Source organism: Caretta caretta, chromosome 18 (genome assembly GCF_965140235.1).
Source record: "Caretta caretta isolate rCarCar2 chromosome 18, rCarCar1.hap1, whole genome shotgun sequence".
NCBI classification, from domain to species: domain Eukaryota; kingdom Metazoa; phylum Chordata; order Testudines; family Cheloniidae; genus Caretta; species Caretta caretta.
The window spans coordinates 18611885-18632685 of record NC_134223.1 but is presented as its reverse complement, the minus strand read 5'-3'; the positions used below and the strand labels follow the sequence as shown (position 1 = coordinate 18632685).

Here is a 20801-nt window from a genome sequence, read left to right as displayed (position 1 = left end):
ACCAGCTAAATGCTAGCCACTTTACACAGAAGTGTGAAGATTACGGTCCCTTATGAGCTGAATTAATGAATACATAATAGACTGTAAGAAATGTCAGCCTTCATGCTGCTGTTACATACATTTTTCTTTCTCTCCCTCTACCCCTTTTAGTACTATTTTTAAAAAGAACTAAGTTCACTGACCAAAAGCAAAAACTCACCAACAATTACCTAATATTATTTGAGCTCAACTTCAATTCACAAGAAAAGCAAAATTCTGAGTAAGGGCTGAAACGATGCCCTTCACCAGCCTGCAGTTCTTCTCAGTTTTATAGAAACTGGAGAGATGTGTCTCGGAGAGGTCTGATCAAATGACTAGGAGCCAGGAATTTGTGGGCCATAATTCCAGCTTTCACACTGATTCTTCGGGGGAAGTCACTTAATTATTTGTATTACTGCAGCATCTAGAAGCCATAATCATGACTAGGATCCCTGCCTCAGCCTCCCGATCTGTCAAATTGAGAATGAATGATACCCGCCTACTTTTACAAAGATCACTAAAAGCCTTCACTCAAGATTTCTTTAATAAATGGCACATACAATATAAGACACAAAAAGGGACTAGGAGAGAGAAACACGGCACTCAAAGCAACCTCCAGCCCCTTTTTCTAGCAGCTTGTCATTCTAGCATAGTCTCCAGCTTCAGTCAGACCCTGCTGAAAGCTAGGATGTTAGCTCCAACAACCTATCATTGTGTGTCTGTCCCTAGGCCCATTAGACACCTAGCATTCTAACTGACCCATGTGCAACTGAGTCAAGAGATAATTAACTCTTTGGTTGCTGGAGGAAAGTATTGCACAAGGTACATACCAAACACCTCTCAGAGATGGTCTGAGGATTAAACTGAGGAGGGGCCAAATTCATCACACTAGAACTAGACCAGGGATGAATTAGGAGCATTGTTTGTTGAGTGTTTAAAATGTTAGGAATTATTGCTATGGTGTTGCCAAGTCTCATGATTTTATTACGAGTCTTGAAATATTTGGTGTTTTTCTTAAAAACCCAGCAGTTGATATCAGGAGATTGCCTGGGAGTCTCAGCTTCCATTTTTTTTTTTAAAAAGGAAGTTTCTAGCCTTCGTGGTTGCAGAAAAAAAATGACATGAGTGCAGCCTAAAGAGGATAAATAAAAAGAACTCCAGAAGTATTATTTAAAAAGATCATAATTTTTAAACCAATCTCAGGGTTTTTGGGGTGCAGACTCATTGTTTTTAATGTTTGGGGTTAGCAGTACTGCAGTGACGTGCCAAGAATGCAAAGGCTGAGATAATAAGTGCCTGATGGTTCTTGCCTTCAGTAAGGATCTATTCTGGCAAAGGAGGAGCAGTGAAGAGAGGCCGTGCTGTTTGCAAAATACTGACCAACCTAGATATTGTATTATTTGAGGCAAGTACCCCACCTACAGTTCTTCTAGAGCAGTGGTTCCCAAACCTTAACAGCCTGTGAACCCCTTTCACTAACATGTCAAGTCTCGCGAACTCCCTCCTAAAAATGAATATTTCAGGGATTGTCTCCTTTACCTGAGTATAAATTATAAAAGCAGTGATCTTGAAAATATAAAATTTGTTTTTATGACATGCTTATTACCACTATTTATGATTAATTATTTATCATTACAGTATTTTTAGTACATTATGAAAACAACAACACTCTTCCCAGATCTCACTTTTGTAGCTTGTATCACTTTGAATAAGCCTGTTATAAGAAAAAGGCTCCTATGTTTCATCAAGGAGTGTCAGATGTGAAACAGCAGGAAGAATCAAGAAGCCAACTCAAAGAGTTCCTCCTACACAAGCATTCAGGTCTTGAGCAGTCCAGGCAAACAACGCACGTTACAACAAAGCTTAAACTTGTTCTTCATAATAATTTTAAAAACAATACTAGCTGCCTATTTAATTTTAAAAACAGCAAAAAATATCCACCTCCCTTTCCATTCCTTATATGGAGTCCTGAAGTTTAAATTTCCAGTGCGATAGATATGCTTTCTTTGATCTGCTTAGCTCTCGGAAGTCCAGGGGCTCCGGGCTGCTGGCTCCATGCTGCCCAGGGTCCCTAGGGACAGCTCTGTCTGCCATTAGGGAATTTTTTTCCTGAGAACCCCATGTAACATTTCGCGAACCCCAGTTTGGGAACCACTGTTCTAGAGAAGGCGTTCTCAAACTTTTTCTCAGTGTGGCCCTTATCTTCATAGCGAGATTGTTTCATGGCTGTTTCCCCACCCATCTACCTCTGAGTGGGCCACATACCCTCCCACACATGATCACATAAAATCCTAGTTGCAACTACATCAATTGCTGCCATGGGAAGGGAATATTAAGAAAGTACTATTACGTATAATTTGTCTGGTGGTAGCACACAAGAGGCACTGTCCCAAAGAGCCTTCTATTTAAAATATTTTTGGAAATCCTTCAATTAGATGTAGCCGTTGGAAAGAAGCAGAACAAGCCAGGATGACATGATCAACCAGCCGTGCACACCCTGCAGTTTGGGTACCCACCTTCCAACAATTCAGTAAAAAAATAGCCAGTGCCAGAGATTTTCAGATGCACCTTTTCAAACGTTAACCTGGAAATGTGAACATGGCACTTTCTGTAAGAGTCAGGGAGTTAGCTCCAGTGTCTTGGCAGATTTCCAATCTGTGTAATTACACTCTGCTTCCTAAAATTCCCCATATAATTTCAGTGAGATCCACGAAACAGCAGTTTAGACCAGATACTGTAACTGTCAGCCATTAAATAGCTCTCACCTTCTATGCCAAAGGTGGTGAATAACATGATCAGTGTGCACTTTTTGTGTTTCAGTTTGCTAAAGCCTCAGTCCTGCAAACACACAAGCAATTAACTTTACACACAAGTATTTACACTGAGTTCAATGGGACTACTCAGTGTAAAGCCAAATCCATGTGTATTTGCTGGAAAGAGCCTGAGGGCTGGTCTACACTAGAAAATTAGATTGATCCTGCTACCTGGCTTAGGGGTGAGAAAAATCCACAGCCCTAAGCAAAGTAGTTAAGCTGACCTAAATCCGCACATGGACAGTGCTACAGCTCCGGTAAATATTTTCAACCCCACTGGAGTTTTTTTAGCATGTTGGGGGTGTGTGGCTCTGGAAAATACTGTGTAAGATTTTATGCCCTGCATCGAGCTAACTACCGCCCCTCGGGGAGGTGGATTGCCTATGCCAATGGGAGAACCCCTCCTGTCAGCACAGGGAGTGTCTACACTGAAGCGCTAGAGCAGCAAAGCCACTTTGCTGCAGCTGTGTCATTCTAGTGTTTTAAGTGTTGACAAAGCCTCAGTTTGTTAAGTGCTTTGAGATTCTTCAGGATATTTTAGCAGTGTAGTGTCCCGCTGTCTCCTCGCTGCTGGAGTCTTTCCCTGCTATGGGAAAAGGCTCCAACAGTGTGGAAAGACTGTGGCAGGGGAGGCATTAGGAAATGTCTCCAGCAGCAGGCAGCCACTGGAGCCTTTCCCCACTGTCAGAGCCTTTCACTGACATATGTAGCTACACACCACAGCTTGCTTTTCACTGTGGCATGAAGCTATATATACCCTACGTGCCTCTGCCAGGGGTGTGCAGCATAGCCCGAGTGTATTATAGTGTAATGTAGTGATTAGCGTGGATGGTGCCTCCACCAACAGATGGTACTGTATCTTAGTGCCAAATTGTTGTCTTGTTTTGATATTACATTGTTGTATCTGATCAAGGGATTGGTAAGAAGTTTGAGTCCTGCCTGTGTGTGCAGAAGCTGTTACCTCCGGTATCCTAAAAAACCCTTGAATTTTGATAAGCAACTATTACAGTAGGTTTCACTGTAACCTGAATTGCAACTAGCAAATTATCCATTCACCAAATAGATGTGGAACCACAGAGGAAACACATAAATACAGAATCTTAAAGTGGAACTTTTACATTAGTTTATAATCTCATTTTAATCAATTTTAAAATCTGTTCAGAAGAAAAGCACAAACACAGTTTGGCAAATAACACGGCTATATCAGGTTTCAAGATTTATAATTGTAGTTTATGAGTTTTTCAAAGAATAAATATTGCTATTTTGTTTCCTTTGTGAAAAAGGACCTTGACTGTAAGGGGCAAATTGTAGAAACATCATACTGTCCACACCACCATCAGCCTCAAAATGTGTAACATGAGGCTGGCTGATTTTTTGTTTAACATTTTCCCTGCAGAGTCCAATAAATCATAGTGACCAAGATTTACTGGACTCTGTCTAGCAGAACACAGTTATTCAAGTCCCCACAGTAAGCAAACCAGGGATTATGTGTGATTTGGAAGGTAATTTATCAGCAAAGCTGGTAATTTTAACATTGTAACATTGATGTTCACTCATCTTTCTGTCTCTTTCCAAGTGCTGTCTTTCATCAATGAATCATCCATGTAGAGAAATGGTTCAGGCATTGCACTATGGCAAATGCGTGTTTACTGAAGACAAACAGCCCTGAAGCCTGGTCAGAGAAAGACACTATATTCTGCAAGGACTGGATCCCTTTAGGCCACACAGGAATTCATCTTTAAAGTAAAACCACAAAACCGGCCTCTGAAGCATTGTACACCAGCACTTCAGAGATCAGGATCTTTGTAAATTTCTTCTAGCTGCTTGCACATTTAATGCATTAATGTTGAGTGGACCAGTAGTAGACGGGGTGGAGGAACAATGGCTAGATTGTCGGGCTCAACGGGTAGTGATCAATGGCTCCATGTCTAGTTGGCAGCCGGTATCAAGTGGAGTGCCCCAAGGGTCAGTCCTGGGGCCGGTTTTGTTCAATATCTTCATAAATGATCTGGAGGATGGTGTGGATTGCACTCTCAGCAAATTTGCGGATGATACTAAACTGGGAGAAGTGGTAGATACGCTGGAGGGGAGGGATAGGATACAGAAGGACCTAGACAAATTGGAGGATTGGGCCAAAAGAAATCTGATGAGGTTCAATAAGGATAAGTGCAGGGTCCTGCACTTAGGACGGAAGAACCCAATGCACAGCTACAGACTAGGGACCGAATGGCTAGGCAGCAGTTCTGCGGAAAAGGACCTAGGGGTGACAGTGGACGAGAAGCTGGATATGAGTCAGCAGTGTGCCCTTGTTGCCAAGAAGGCCAATGGCATTTTGGGATGTATAAGTAGGGGCATAGCGAGCAGATCGAGGGACGTGATCGTTCCCCTCTATTCGACATTGGTGAGGCCTCATCTGGAGTGCTGTGTCCAGTTTTGGGCCCCACACTTCAAGAAGGATGTGGATAAATTGGAGAGAGTCCAGCAAAGGGCAACAAAAATGATTAGGGGTCTGGAACACATGAGTTATGAGGAGAGGCTGAGGGAGCTGGGATTGTTTAGCCTGCAGAAGAGAAGAATGAGGGGGGATTTGATAGCTGCTTTCAACTACCTGAAAGGGGGTTCCAAAGAGGATGGCTCTAGACTGTTCTCAATGGTAGCAGATGACAGAACGAGGAGTAATGGTCTCAAGTTGCAGTGGGGGAGGTTTAGATTGGATATTAGGAAAAACTTTTCCACGAAGAGGGTGGTGAAACACTGGAATGCGTTACCTAGGGAGGTGGTAGAATCTCCTTCCTTAGAGGTTTTTAAGGTCAGGCTTGACAAAGCCCTGGCTGGGATGATTTAACTGGGAATTGGTCCTGCTTCGAGCAGGGGGTTGGACTAGATGACCTTCTGGGGTCCCTTCCAACCCTGATATTCTATGATTCTATGATTAATCCATGTGAACTGAGTCCTGAAATGAGCTTTCCTGATGGATCATTTGCCTGCCAGCAGAAGTAACCAGCTTCAGGCAACTAGCCTCAGGTTTTTTTTATAGGTTTTTTCTTCTTTAAGTTTGTCATTAAATCAAGTCTTTGTGAATGCGAGGAGCTAATAGCCAGCGCTGCTCTGACAGCTATGCTGAAGATGTGCAGCATTGCCCAGGCTGAGTGCAGGGCTGCCAAGCCACAAGTCTGAATGAGTTAGACTTAAAAAACACATAATAAAGGAAGGTTTTAAGGGACTTATTAAAATTCATAAAAAATTCTTCATCACAAAACAGAGAGAGATGTAAAGTTCACACGCAATGAGTGAGACTTGGGCTCAGGAAACAATTTGTCCACACAACAGCTGAAAGAAATTATTTATGAAGGATACAAGGGCATGCTTGTGCAACTGCATGGATCTACATTTGGTTATGCCAATATCACGGCATTGAGCAATGCACAGTATACATATGTGCTCTGCTCTGCAATCTTCCCGCATGCAGCGTGATGCTGAAAAACTGCACCACTGTTAAGCCAACTGCTGATGCCTGGATAAGAGAATTTCTAATTGTAGTTTGAAGTCCTGGCCAGTTCCCACTGTAAGAGGCTTGCCTCTGTGATTTCTGTAGCACTGTGAATTCTGTGGCCATGAATAAAAATAGTCAGCAAACACTGAGTTTCATTACAATATTTGTTCAGAAAAAAAGGGACACATTTTTTCAACAAAAAAGTTCCTGTTTACCGGCCAACCCTAGCCATGCAAAAATTCTACCCCATCTAGGGGGCACTGCTCCTACCCACACTTCCAGTGTGGCCAACTCTTGCAATTTTATTACAAGTCTTGAGATATTTAGTGGTTTGGTTTTTTTTAAAGCCCTAGCTCCTAAAATCAGGAGAGCGTGTGAGATTTTTAAAGGAAGTAGGTATCTATGCCTCATGGGTTAGGCTCCTATTTTGGCATGAAAGTCAGTGTTCACAGTAATCATAAATTTCAATGAAGTCCATGAAGAGCTCACCTCACACTTGCCCTGTGTCAGTAGCTCCTATCCCTCAGGGCTAGGCCTGGCTCCCCACAGGTGTCATAACCTGGAACATGTGGTTGCACCACTACTCAGATTTGGCCCATCCACCCCCTGTAGATTGAGACACAGTAGCAGACGCCAAACCTGAGTGGGGTTGCAACCATGTGCCCCAGGTTACAACCCCCAGGAGCCACTGCAGGGTGGGCTCAGTTTCTAATACCCCCAACCTTCTGTGATTCATCATGTCCCCCCACATCTGTCATGAAATTTACTAAAAACTTCCATGTCAAATTCATAGCCTTATTCATGGTTGCTGAGAAAAGCTTGAAACCCTGAAGAAACCACCTTCTACAAAAAAAAAAAAAAAAAAAGGACTTGTGGCACCTCAGAGACTAACAAATTTATTAGAGCATAAGCTTTTGTGAGCTACAGCTCACTTCATCAGATGCAATCTATCACCTTCTACAAGAGGCTCGGAAACTGGAAGGCAACGGAAAAGAACCCAAAGTGTATTCTTGAAGCAAATCTCATGTTTTTTCAGGGGGAGGGAGGCTAACCCTTGGTTTTTGAACGCTTCAAGTTGGCATCATTGGGTTTCTGTCACAGCAAACTTGCCCCCTGCAGAAAAGGTCCAGACACCACAGGTTAATAATATCTAGCTCTCCTACAGCACTTTCCATCCGTTGCTCTCTAAGTGTTTTACAAAGGAGAGTGCCATTATCCCCATTTTACAGAAGGGGGAACTGAGGCATGGGGAAGGGAAGGGAGTTGCCCAAGGTCACCCAGCAGGCCAGTGGCAGGGCTGGGAATAGAAGCCAGGTCTCTCAAGGCCCAGTCCAGGGCTCCATCCCTTAGGCCGTGCTGCCTCCTTACCATGGGCCCATCCTGAACGGCGTGCGGGCGCCGTGGCGTCTCTGCGACGCAGCCCAGGGGATAGGCAGGGTGGACAATGCCGGGGGACATCGCCATGGCAACACCCCCAGGGCACTGCCACGCAGCTCTGGCGGGAACGTGCGCGCGTCCCCGCACGCCGCGAGGGATTGTGGGTCCTGAGCGCGGTGGGACTGGGGCCGCCGGCCTGCTCCGCCCCTTTAAGGAGCTCTCGCCCCGCCCCTCTTGGAGGCGCTGAGATGACGCACAACGCCTGCGCCTCGCGAAGCCAGCACAGTACGCCCACCTAGGCGTATGTCGTCTGTGCCAGCGGCCTACGTTAGTTTCGTGACGCTGCGTACAGCGGACGGTGGCCGAGAGAGGGAACGTTTCCTCCCGGCCCCACCCCCGCTGCTCGGGATGCCGCTGGCTCCCGCTGGGCCCGCGCACCTGGTGCGCTGCGGGCAGAAGGATGAGTTGTACCGGAGCGGCTTGCGGAGCGGGGCCGGGGCGGCGCTGCACGGGCTGGCGGGTGAGGGGCTCGCGTGGGCCGGGAGAACGTACCGTACTGGGGCCAGGCCAAAGGTCCTCCCAGCCCAGTGTCCTGTCTCCTGACCGTGGCCAAGGCCAGGCGCCCCAGAGGCAGTGACCCGTCTCCTGCCATCCATCTCCACCCTCTGGCTAACGGAGGCTGGGGACACCCTTCCTTCCCCATCCTGGCTAATAGCCATTAATGGACTCAGGCTCCATGAATTTATCCACTTCTCTTTTAAACCCTGTTATACTCCTGGCCTTCACAACCTCCTCCGGCAAGGAGTTCCACAGGTTGACTGTGCACTGAGTGAAGAAGAACTTCCTTTTATTTGTTTTAAACCTGCTGCCCATTAATTTCATGGGGTGGCCCCTCGTTCTTATATTATGGGAACAAGTAAATAACCTTTCCTTGTTCACTTTCTCCACACCACTCATAATTTTATAGACCTCTATCATATCCCCCCCCCCCGTAGTCTTCTCTTTTCCAAGCTGAAAAGTCCTAGCCTCTTTTATCTCCCCTCATATGGGACCCGTTCCAAACCCCTAATCATTTTAGTTGCGCTTTTCTGAACCTCTACTAATGCCAGTATATCTTTTTTGAGATCGGGGACCACATCTGTACGCAGTATTCAAGATGTGGGCTTATCATGGATTTATATAAGGGCACTAAGATATTCTCCGTCTTATTCTCTATCCCTTTTTTGATGATTCCTAACATCCTATTAGCTTTTTTGACTGCCGCTGCACACTGCGTGGACGTCTTCAGAGAACTATCCACGATGATGCCAAGATCTTTCTCCTGATTAGTTGTAGCTAAATTTAGCCCCCATCTTATTGTATGTATAGTGGGGTTATTTTTTCCAATGTGCATTACTTTACATTTATCCACATTAAATTTCATTTGCCATTTTGTTGCCCAATCACTTAGTTTTGTGAGATCTTTTTGAAGTTCTTCACAGTCTGCTTTGGTCGTAACTATCTTGAGCAGTTTAGTATCATCTGCAAACTTTGCCACCTCCCTGTTTACCCCTTTCTCCAGATCATTTATAAATAAGTTGAATAGGATTGGTCCTAGGACTGACCCTTGGGGAACACCACTAGAGAGGTAGCTTGCGTGGGCTGGGGGGGAGGGGGTGCGGGGGTCTGGTCCCTGTACATAGTGCAGTTCCTGAGCTGTACCTGTTGTTTTCTCCCTCTACCCCGGGTAGGTTTATTGTCACCTTTCAAAGTTTGAGGCCTAGCCAGCCCTGGCTAGTCCATGGCCCCCCTTAGCCCTAACAGTCACTGTAGAGGCTGATGAGAGCTTTACTCATGGGTTTATTAAAAGTATTCCTGGCAAGTGGAATTTTGCTCATTTAAAAGGCAAAGATCATATTCTTGTGTTACTGGCCGGCTATTCAGGTTATTCAACCTAAAAACAAAACAAACTCCTCCCTCATCTTCTACCTCCCTTCCTCACCTTTTGCCATGTCTCCTCCTTTGAATAATGAAAACGGAGTAGTGTTTCTGGTGCGCAGTGCCACAAAGTTTGGGCCATAATCACCACTGGGGAGTGTTTTAAATCCAAACTGTTTTTGGAATAAATTTTATGTTGTTAATCTTACCTCGTAGGTGCTAAGAAATGGTTGGAATGGAGGAAAGAGATTGAACTTCTTTCTGATGTAGCATACTTCAGCCTCACCACATTTTCAGGTAGTGTTGATAAAGTTTAGCCATTTGACATGGTTTGGGGGGGAAGGTTGAGGGTATCGTTCTGGTGTGGAGAAAACAGACTCTAATGTTTCTTTGATTTATTTGTTGGCTGAGTTAATTACCTGCTTACAAATGTTTAATGCTTCTGGGTTGCTGTCAGTATTGTAAATGTAATTGGGGGAGGGCGGGTCCTAGAAGTTTGGGGTTTTTTTTTTAATAGATGCTTCTTTTTGTTAAATGTAAATACGATATTAAATATTTGGTTTGTTTAAGACATAGCATTTATTTAAAATCCATGTGAAAGAACCCATCATTTATCATCTTGCTCCCACCAGAACTATTGGAAGAGTGTTTTCTGAAAACAGGGCCTGTACCATGAAGAATTATGCATCATGGTAGTAAGCTTGGTGTTTGAGTAATTGCAGGATTGGGCCCATAAAAGATTTACAGTTTAAACATAATGATCACATCATTTGGCACTGAAATTTAAGCCACCTTTGGCGCTCCTAAACATAGCATCTGTTTTAACAGGGCATGTCAATAATGGAAATAAGAATGCCAGCTTACCCATCTTCTACTTTTGTCCGTGTTATCTTTCAGGTTATCAAACTCTTGGTGAAGAATATGTTAATATTGTCCAAGTTGATTCTTCCAAGAAGAGAATCCCTTCTCTGCTTCGACGGGCCATTTTGATTTCTCTTCATACTGTTGTGCCTTATTTGTTGGACAAAGGATTAATCCATCTGGAACATGAGTTGCAGATGGAAACTGGTGGATCTACAACCTTGCAGAGCAATGGTCTATGCGGCAGGACTTTGGTACGAAGCTGGGTGCAGAAACAAATTGGCAGGCTGACAGAACAGCAGAAGAAAACACTTTCACAAACTGTGTATGTCCTCAAGCAATGCATCCCCCTGCTCCGTAGGCTGCATCTGGCAGTATTTTATATAAATGGCATCTTCTATCACATCTCTAAAAGGATCACTGGAATATCTTATGTATGTTAAAGAATTCGTTGATTGAAGACACTTTTCTTAACGTAATGTAGTATTTTGGCTTCAGCAACAGTATTGCATGTAAAAGGCATGTAGAATTTGGCCTGTGATGATCAGTAAATTGGGCAGTGCCTAATAATTTTAGAGAGAGTTTTCAATAATTCATGAGAGGGGGTCATGTTTCCCCCCTTCCTTTTTTTGATCACTGCTAACAAATCTAGATTAATTAAAGACCAGTTCAGGTCCTAATGTAATTCTAGAAAACAAGTGAATCTAGCCAAAACTATATTTGGGGCACATGCATTCATTGCTAGTATGTGTGGAAGCATCGGTATTTAACTGGTGTGACTCTATTGTATGGGAAATCTGATGTGTATAGTCTTATGTTTGCATTTTTAACTGCCTTTTTCAAGCTAGTGGCTTAATGTAATGTAAAACTGTGTTGCCTTTGGGAGGAGGTGGTCAAAACTGAGGTACTAGCAGACCGATGGTGAGGCTCATTACCATCTAAAAGGTCACGTTTTCATTAATTTAGTTTCTCTTTTCCTGTGTGAACTATGCAGCTTCGTGCTCCAGGATTGCCTGGAGATGACCAGAGCGTTCGATCAAGTTACAAGCTTCTTGGGATAGTGTCACTGCTGCATCTTGTACTGACCGTTGGTGTTCAGATCTACAGCTTCCAACAAAGGCAGAGAGCAAGGCAGGAGTGGAAACTACACCGCAACCTCTCATATCCAAAGTATGATGTTCCTAACTTGCTGGAAAGGGGGCGGAAGCAGGAATAATTGTGTGGGAATTTTCTTATCTATAACTAATGGGAAATTCTGTGGTGCAGCTCCACTCACAGCTAAGCACCAAGGTAGCATAAATACTATAGGGTAGTGGAAGGGACTTCTTCGGACGCTATGTAGATAACTGCTATACATCTTCTGTCACTAATGAGAATGTGTTCAATTACAGTAGCAGTGTATCTTTATTACTTAACTGCATGATGTTAGAAATATTTAACCATTTTATTACTGCTTTCACCTGTAGTTTTAACCTCTAATATTCACCAGACTCCCGTGTTGGATGTCAAGTTTTCCTTGTCATTTTATAAACTCTTTTGTGTGTATGTGATAGGACCTAGGAGCCCAGTCATCAACCAGGATACCATTGTGCTAGGTATTGTGAAAACATATATAACAAAGACTGCCCCAGCCCCAAAAAGCTTGTAATATTGTAACTTAATGTGAGTAAAAATATAGTTGGTCTCAGTCCTCCTCCTACTGGCAAAATGTAGCAGAGGGTATGTCTATACCGTATTGCATTTTAAAACCCCTGGCAGAACGGCTCAGAGCCCATGGCTACAGACTTCCTCAAGCTATGGCGCTAAAAAAGCGGTGTAGATAGCTCTGCAGCCCCACCCCCTCAGCTTCAGCGCCCGAATTCTAGGCCCCCCCGAATGTCTACACGGCTGTTCTTAGTGCTGGAGAATGAGGCAGTAGTCAGGCTGACTCACTACTACAGGTTTTCAAGCAGTGTCGATGTAACTACATACATCTCCCCTCATCCCCACAATTGGCTTTAATTGTCCACTTCGTTGAAAATCTCAGCTGACACCGGGGATTAAATGGGTTATGACGACTGAACTACTCTCTTCTCCAACCAGAGGCGGGCTGTTCAGGGCAGGATTGAAACATACTTGCACTGCAGAAAGGTACAACACAGGCAGCAGTGTATCAACACTTCCACCTCACTGGCCTTTCCCTGTGACCCTTAGTGTCAGGCCCTGGACTCATGTAGGGCAACCCCTAGCATCCTGTGTCGTGTTGTCCCTCTTTCTCCACTCTCACTCACCTGTGCAGTGTCTGGGCTATTTTGCGTGCTGTTGTTACATCAAAAAAATTAAAAAAAATTGTGACTAAAAGGTGTTTTCAAAATTGCACATCTGTCACTTTTCTCAAACTTCAATTTTAGCAGATAATTACCTTTTCATAGACTATTTTTAAATTATCAAATAATTTTACAGTCGGATAAGAAAAGTGTTTTCTTGACACGAGTGCTCCTATTCCTTGTCCCCTTCACTAGAAGAACAGCATGAATTATGGTCCAGGTTGTCTTGGGCATCTCAGACTGTGTTCCTTATACCTCATTCTATGTCCGTATCACTGACATTTCTGAAATGTTTTTAATGAGGGGAATGTGTATAACTCTTGAGCATAAGTGGATTTGTTTCCATACATTGTATCAGTAAGGGTGTTTTACGTATTCTGGCTGTTACATTTTAGTTTAACTGTCAATTTATTATTCAATCAGAAATCAGATGGAGGAAAAATCTGTTATACGCAGTTCCCGATGCACATTGTGCTTGGAAAAACGTAGGCATGCAACAGCCACTCCCTGTGGCCACCTGTTCTGTTGGGAATGCATCACGGAGTGGTGTAACACCAAAGTAAGTGGGAAAGAGTTGGCTTTGAAAATGTGGAAGAACTATTGCATGATTATTCTAGAAGAATTTTCAGGCTCCGTAGTAAACGAAGCTTCCAAGACTCAAAATCCCTATCCACATTTTGGAGGGGCCTGTGCTTGCCAAGCTGATCTGTTGACTTGAACTGTAAACAAATGTGTAAATGTTCTCTGCATTACAGTAATGAGGGAAACAGGACCTGAGTGTGGTGTTTACAGCACCGCTCTGGCTACCCAAACTCAGAAATGCTGTTGAACTTTATTGAAGCTGTGAACTTCGATAAATTGTGGGATTAGTCATTACTTACATCTTGAGATGAGGGTTCCAGTCCTTACTTAAGTGAACCAAGAACATAAACTGAGTATTATCCTGGAGACCAGGGAGCATTTGTCCATATTAAACCACCATATAAGTACAACTGGAAAAGCCCAGGAGTGGTGTAGGGCACAGCTGACAGCTCCATCCTGGACTCAACCTGTTAACCCTTCTTTTTCATGGGCCACAACATTTTGTTCTACCTCTCATACTTTTAATGTCCTAAATAGTTGCATTTTGCTATGGATTAATTTTCTGTGCTGTGGCTTCTTTCATGGGATGGTGGTAAGCTTCTTCATGAAAAGCAAAGCTTCCAGTAAATGAATCATAGGGTGGTATTTACAAATTAAAAATGTCTTATTAAAACATTTAGAAAATAAACTTCATTCTACACATGCTTCTAAATTGATGAACAAGTCAATACATCAGTTAAGTCCATAGTAGCTTAAACAATGTGTATTTTCATGCGGCCAGGGAAATGCATTTATCCACAGGGCAGCTTGTCTCAGAGATTTTAGGGCATGTCTGCCCTACAAGAGCTACAGTGGCATAGCTGTAGCACTTTAGCATAGATGCTTCCTACAACAACAGAAGGGATTTTTCTGTTGTTGCACCCTTGAGAGGCAGTAGCTAGGTTAGCTGTCTACAGTGGCCCTTAAGTCAACCAGTGAAACTTCACGCTCCTGAGCACTACAGAGAGCTAGGTTGACTTAAGTTTTAGATGTAAATCGGGCCTTAGTGTTAGCTGACGTGTTACAAAATTATCTGTCTCCATAGAGAAGGATCCAACCCTCCTGATCTTGTCAGTTAAACAGTATCTTTCCCAGGCTCCAAGAATAGTTTGTAAACTATTACATGGTACCCATAATCTGTTCTTAACCCTTTTCCAAACAGGAAAAGCTGTTTGGTGACTTTGTGTGGGTAATAGGTTGTAAGTTATCCTTTGTTTTGTCCAACCATTGATTGACTTTGGCACATCACCCTAGCCATGTGGCTTAAAGGTTCCTTTGCTTTGTAAGCCTTTCAGGACAAGTATTTGTGCTGAAATGAGTTTACAATAGGCCAATGCATGATCTAACCGTGCTACTTGGGCATCAGAGTTTACTACATGCTGACACTGACTTCAGAGGATAGCCTATGACCATTCAGAAAAGTGAGATCCTGGAGTAGGGAATATTGTTTGTATATCATGTTGAGTGGGCCCTTTAGAAGAGCAACTACCCCAGATGTCAATTTTTCCTAACCAGTTAATTGTATTCCCCTTCTGACAACCCTGCCTTATCTCCCACCCCCTATGTGTGCACTCTACAAGTAAAGAGCTGCCAGAGCATAAAACCTGGTGGAAAATGCAGTACTGCAGCTAAGTTGATCACATAGAAAAGTATGCCTTTCAGGCCCAGGTATTTGACTAAACACTTCTTCCTTGGATAATCCAGGGTTAAGATAGATGATAATGTAAGAAGTGCCTCTAAATGCTAGCACTCCTGCCTCAAAAAGCCAAATTCAGCCTAGCTGTAAGCAGGTGCCATCCACAGATACCACAGGAGCTGTACTTGCTTACAGTAGATGAAAGTTTAACTCTCAGTGATGTCCAATATGGTATCATGAATCCGATTGTTCATGCATTCCTTTTCAAACCTTATTAGCCCTTCTATGGCTGTGCACAATATAAACATGAGCAACTCTTGCAAAACAGAAAAATGGTAACTCAGCTGTAGACCCCTCTTTTCCTGCAACTGAGTTAGCTTTTAGTGTACATCCAACACTTCACTACCTACGAGACTGGGCTCTCCTACTTGATGATAGAGCCTGGTGAAATTCCTAGATACTAAGTTCACACTCAATAGCCTACTCAATAGCGTACACCTAGAGTCCCAAATGGAGAGTGCAACCCAAAAACCAAAACTTGTTCAGAAGACTTCTAATTTTGTACCTTCAATCAGCTGTAAATACAAAGATCTAGATATCCACATACCTAACGGTGGGTGGCACATTAGAGGCAGTTTTAAATCAACAGGCAAAGACATGCTTTGTACAATACTAGCATCTTTCCCTAGACAGCTTAGTGAGTAGTATTTCACATTGAAATCAGTCTGACAAATGCCTCATTAGGTTTGAAGTCCATGTTACAACTTACTTTGAATCAAGTAAATAGATTTAAAGTATTTCTGATCAAATGTGTATTACCAAATTTTTGGAAGTTAAGTGATTCCAGACTACTATAGACTTAGTCAACTTCTCATCCCCTCACCCTCTTGACTTCTTAACCAGGAAAGGTTAGAAGATAACTAAGCTTTTCTATCTTGAGAGCAAATAGTATGCGAGCTTCAGCACTTTCATGGATGCTTACAGTAATTCTGCCATAGGTTGTTAATGTCTCTTGGATCTGCAAATCTTTCCCCTGTGCTAGCACTAATTGTGGGTTTAGTGTCTGAGCTCCGTAGCCTAGCAAAAGTGATAGCTATCTCTGTTTTAAGAGTAGTAAACATGTAGTAAACAGTCTGAGCAAAGGAAAGTTCATGCAAGATGGCTCTTACACACTGGCTGTTCGCTAAGGATCAGTCTCAAAAATTTTTCAGCTTAGTTCATTAGCAAGTACTTTCTTCTTTTAAATGGATGGCCAAAAAAAGATGTATGGCACTTGTAAGACAAGATCTGAGTGAAATCCAAAGATGACAGATGGATCTCAAACAATAGCAATAAGCTGCCTGGAATGTTCAGATGGTTCAAGCAGTCTGGCTAATATATGGCACATAACTTTCTCTACTGGCCTACTGAGTGCATCACTGACAGAAAAACCAAAACTAGCTTATAACACACTGAACAAAGTCTGTGTATAGGTTATTTGAAAGCACTCTTTGAAGAAGATTTAAGTGAATAAGATAGTCTGAGTTCATGTACAGCTACAAATAAAATTATCTTGAACATAATGTGCTGTGAGAAGGTATTTTAGTGTATAGGAAAACTGGATTAGTTTGTAGTTAACTGGACATTTCAATTCTGGAGTTAGTGGTCTTAGAGGGCAAGCCACTGTGTTGTAATAGTAGCCTACTTGAGCTACTGCTTTTGATGGACTTCCCAAAGGAGGACTGTTCTGCCCACTGAAGGAGGTTGATTCTAGCTTGTAGATGGCACAAAAATTCTTCATCTTAAAGGGCTAGGAATCTGGCCTAACATGGTAGGAGCAATCTGCCTCAGCAGGCGGCAGTACTCATGTGCATGTAACCTCATCTGACATCATTTAGGGCTATTATAGAATCTGCAGGGTTCTGTGTTAGTGCTTTCTGTCATTTTATATTGGAACACACCATTTTCATTCATCTTCACATGCTTGTAGGGTAGCTTCTGTGAGTTTTTGCCTCTGTAGTTGGCAACCATTTAAGTACAACTCTGCAGCAATTTGGTTTTTAAAAGCCCAACCCTGTAAAGTAACCATGTTTACATAGCAGCCAGAGCTTAAACACAGTAGTGGGTAATTCAGGAATGCAAAAACCCTCAATGTTGTTATAAGAACTTTCTTTAACTTTTGCATTTTCTAACTCATTTCTAGTGCACATGTATACACTCCTAGTTGAGCTATTTTAATGCATTCTTACAGGATATGCATCGTGGCTGAGTTAATGCAACTATTAGGATGTGTTACTGAGAGAATCCTAACTTTATTTTGCTTTAATATTTTAGTAATTGCTTCCATTTGTCATCACCAGCAATTACAGATTTACTTTGTGATCTGAAAGCTGCCTTTCATAGTAACTGAAATAATGGAGCAAATTTTTCACTTCAGAATGAGTACATTGCTTTCTAGTTAACTGGGACTCTTTAATGAAGATTTGCCCATGCAATATTTGTTATATGAACAGCTGAATAAGATCTCATTGCTCATGAAGCACCAGCAAACTGTTTAATATAACAAGTATTTTTCTCTCTCATGCTTGTGGAGCTAAAGAATGCAGATAAGTGATCTTATCTAGAGGCTCGAGACCTAAAAGCTAGCTGAACAGCCAAAAAAGACAAAGTATGGTTTAACTTGTTGGAAAATACTGTTGTTTGGGTAATATATTGGGTCTTTCATTAGACATAAAAAAACCAGGGAAATTATTTCATATTATAGAAAGAGAAAGGATCACTTCAGTCCTCTGCTATAGCTACAAGTCAGCTGGAGCACTTGTGTAAACCACTAGCCTCTCACCTAATCTAGGTGGTCTTCCCTTCCACATTGTACCAGAGAACCTTCATTTATCTCCCCTCTGAGAATTGCTTACATCTATCTTTACCAGTAGCTTGACTTTTTGGTTTAAGTTCTCAGAAGGCGGCATTTAACACTTGTCACTTTTTTCAGCATTTTCATTTAATGTGACAGTTACTGCCTGAACCAAGTAAGTTCTCTCATGTGTTCTTCCCTGAGGCAGTATCTGAAGAGGGTTTATTGTCTACACAGCTAGTAAAGGTTCACCTTGAGGGGCCACTGTAATGTACAGCTTGTTCATTAACCATGTGTTATAAAGCTTAGTAAGGTAATTTCCTGTATTAGTAAAACATGGTCATTTAAATTACGTGCAGTTAATTTGAATAGAGGATAGTGCTTTATACAGTTAATCTTGTTCTAAAAACTAGACCGAAGGAAAGATTAGTGTTTAGGTGGGGCTACTCATTTCTTTGTTTAGATTCCTCCAATGTGCTCATGTTTGTTTATTTTTTTAAAGTGGCTCATTAGCACTTGCTAACTTTAATCTTTCCTTTTTGTAGGCAGAGTGTCCATTATGCAGAGAGAAATTTCATCCTCAGAAACTGATCTATCTGCGACATTATCGATAACTGTATCAAACCACTACTGTTGCCCCGACAAGATCCTAAGTTTATCTATCCTTATTAGCCAACAAAGCCATAATACAGTTTGGCTTAATCAATGAGCAAGATTTTATTTTGAGCCTAAATCTTTTTGTAAAACTTGTTTTTACTGCTTGTAAAAAGGTGATGCTTCTCACTCCTATTACAAAATAAACTTGAAGTACTTCAGTCCACTACCTTCTCTTTTACTCAGACCTTGACCTGCCATATTAAACACTGTTCCTAAAAATTGCTTAGAGCAAGTGCTCTAACCTTATTTATGCTGTTTGTCTGTATTTCACTTTAATCAATGAGGAGGCTAGAGAATGAGGATATTAAGTAGACTATTGCCCTTGCAGTTAGTTGCAAACACTGTCGGAGGACTTAAATCCAAACAACCTTTCATGGCATGCTTTTAGTATTATTAAACTTTTAGGATTAAGACTTACATATAAATGTTGGATCCTTGCTCCCTTCCTGTTCTCCTAAAACTACAACAGTCCCTGCTGAAGCTTCAGGTGGAAACAGTATGTGTGTATATGCTTAAAGTAGAAGAAATTAAAGTTATGACTAACTCCAGTGGAAATTCTCATAAGAAATATGAATCCTAACAGCACCATTCTATTTTTACAGCATAATTAGGGTTAACAGTAAGATACACTTCTCTGCTTCAGTTTAAACTCTAAGTCCAATAGAACGTGAGCACACCTTGCACATGTAACTGATGTAAATGGAACAGTACAGTGAAAAGTGCTGAAAATTAGGTTCATTTATGTACCACTTAATTTGTTGTTTCTCACTGCTATCGGAAAATACTGTCAGGTCCCTACTGTCACATTTAAAGTAGTCTAGCAATTTAAATTAGATTGTTTAAACAGTTTGTTACACAGTAACATACAGAATGCTTTTGTATACACTAAGTTTTAAAATAGCTTATTGAATGTACAGTTGTAAGAACAAGTTCAGTAATGGACACTTCCTCTAATAATCATGAAGAATTTATATTAATTCATTATATATACACAGACTGCAGTGTATCTTCCAGTGCCCAAAATTCAAGATTAGTAAACATCACACTCCTACCCAGAACCCATCCCTTTTGGCAATAGGCACTATGAACTCTGCTGATCACACATTTTACAGTGCAAATGAAGAGGGATGTTTACAAAAGCATCACTGCTTAAGATTTTTTTCCAGAAACCATTAGTGATTCAATTATCCAAAAATCTTAGTGTTTGGGAGGAAAAACATAATCATCTTTCTGCTCTCGCATGATAGCTAAAGGTATAACTCATATTGCTATTCACATGCTATCTGAGGGGAAAAATCCAGAATTCATCAAGTTTTTGACATGCATAACAAACTAAGTTTTTCACTGAAGGTTCTAAAGGTTAAAAAAAGGGAAATACCATATTAGCTCTTGAACCCAACTAAGTTGAGAGCACTTCTGTTAAAATAACTATATTGAAGAAATCCTGGCCATATAGGCAAGAGTTATGGACAATCTCTCCCTAAAAGCTCCCGTAGTTAGTTCCTTCCCCTCACATACACAGAAAGCCTGATAGGGGATAGGTATTGATATATGCAGAAGAACAAGACTCTTAACTCTGCTGGATAAGTGAGAGAAGTGAAATCCACTGAATACCCTATCCCTACCCTCCCATCTTTCATATCAAAGGCTTTCTATGGAAACCCCACCTGAACTTAACTGTCAATGCAGCAAAGGGAGAAAGGTGGCCTGAGCCAGGACTCAAGGCATATGCAGCTTTAGAGATCACTGTCAACACATTTAATTACACATAGAAACATGTAGCAAGCTATTGCTGATGGTAGAAGTTGGATAATGCTGCCAAGAAAAAAGGCAGTTGCAATCTGCACTAGAGAGTTATTCTTGTATCTGTCAAGATCTAGGTTTCTTCAGCCAAAATTGATGAAGGCATAGAACTAAAGACTAAGAAAACATTTAAAAGTGGTTTAAGAAAATGCCTGCATAAACAGTTTAGAACAGTTCACTCAACCACTGCACAGGTGGTGTGTTTTTGTTTGTTTCGTTATTTTTAAGAAACCATGTTCCAGACTTGTCCATGCCTGGGCTTGGGATACTACTCATTGTTTGAACATGGTTAAAATCTCAGTGCATAGGGGGCAAGCTACTGCTACCTACAACAACAGTAAAGGAGAAGGTATTGATCATGAGCTGCCACTGAGAGAAAACAGCAGCTGAGCAAAGGAACTACATTTCAAATCTGCAATGACAAGTATATTCTTTTTTACAGTTTTAATAGACAAGTCCCTAATTC

At 41.8% G+C, this 20801-nt stretch overlaps 1 protein-coding gene and 1 long non-coding RNA gene across 3 annotated transcripts; one reads left to right on the top strand and one right to left on the bottom strand.

The window, feature by feature from the left end:
* Positions 1-7204: 7204 nt before the first annotated feature.
* Positions 7205-7973, bottom strand: LOC125624191 (uncharacterized). Its single transcript, XR_007353239.2, has 2 exons — positions 7693-7973; positions 7205-7437 (listed from the first exon to the last, which is right to left on the bottom strand). It is a non-coding gene; the product is annotated as an uncharacterized LOC125624191 (long non-coding RNA).
* A 6-nt stretch (positions 7974-7979) lies between these two features.
* PEX10 (peroxisomal biogenesis factor 10) lies at positions 7980-18695 on the top strand. 2 transcript variants are annotated; one of them, XM_048824564.2, is made up of 6 exons: positions 7980-8221; positions 9835-9915; positions 10516-10733; positions 11474-11649; positions 13209-13344; positions 18421-18695. In XM_048824564.2, exons 1-6 carry the CDS (start codon positions 8005-8007, stop codon positions 18487-18489), a joined length of 897 nt encoding a protein of 298 aa, XP_048680521.1. In that variant the 5' UTR covers positions 7980-8004; the 3' UTR covers positions 18490-18695. The 2 variants fall into 2 exon arrangements, with proteins under 2 accessions (XP_048680521.1, XP_048680520.1); XM_048824563.2 differs by having other exon boundaries at positions 7982-8221; positions 10516-10913.
* Positions 18696-20801: the final 2106 nt, after the last annotated feature.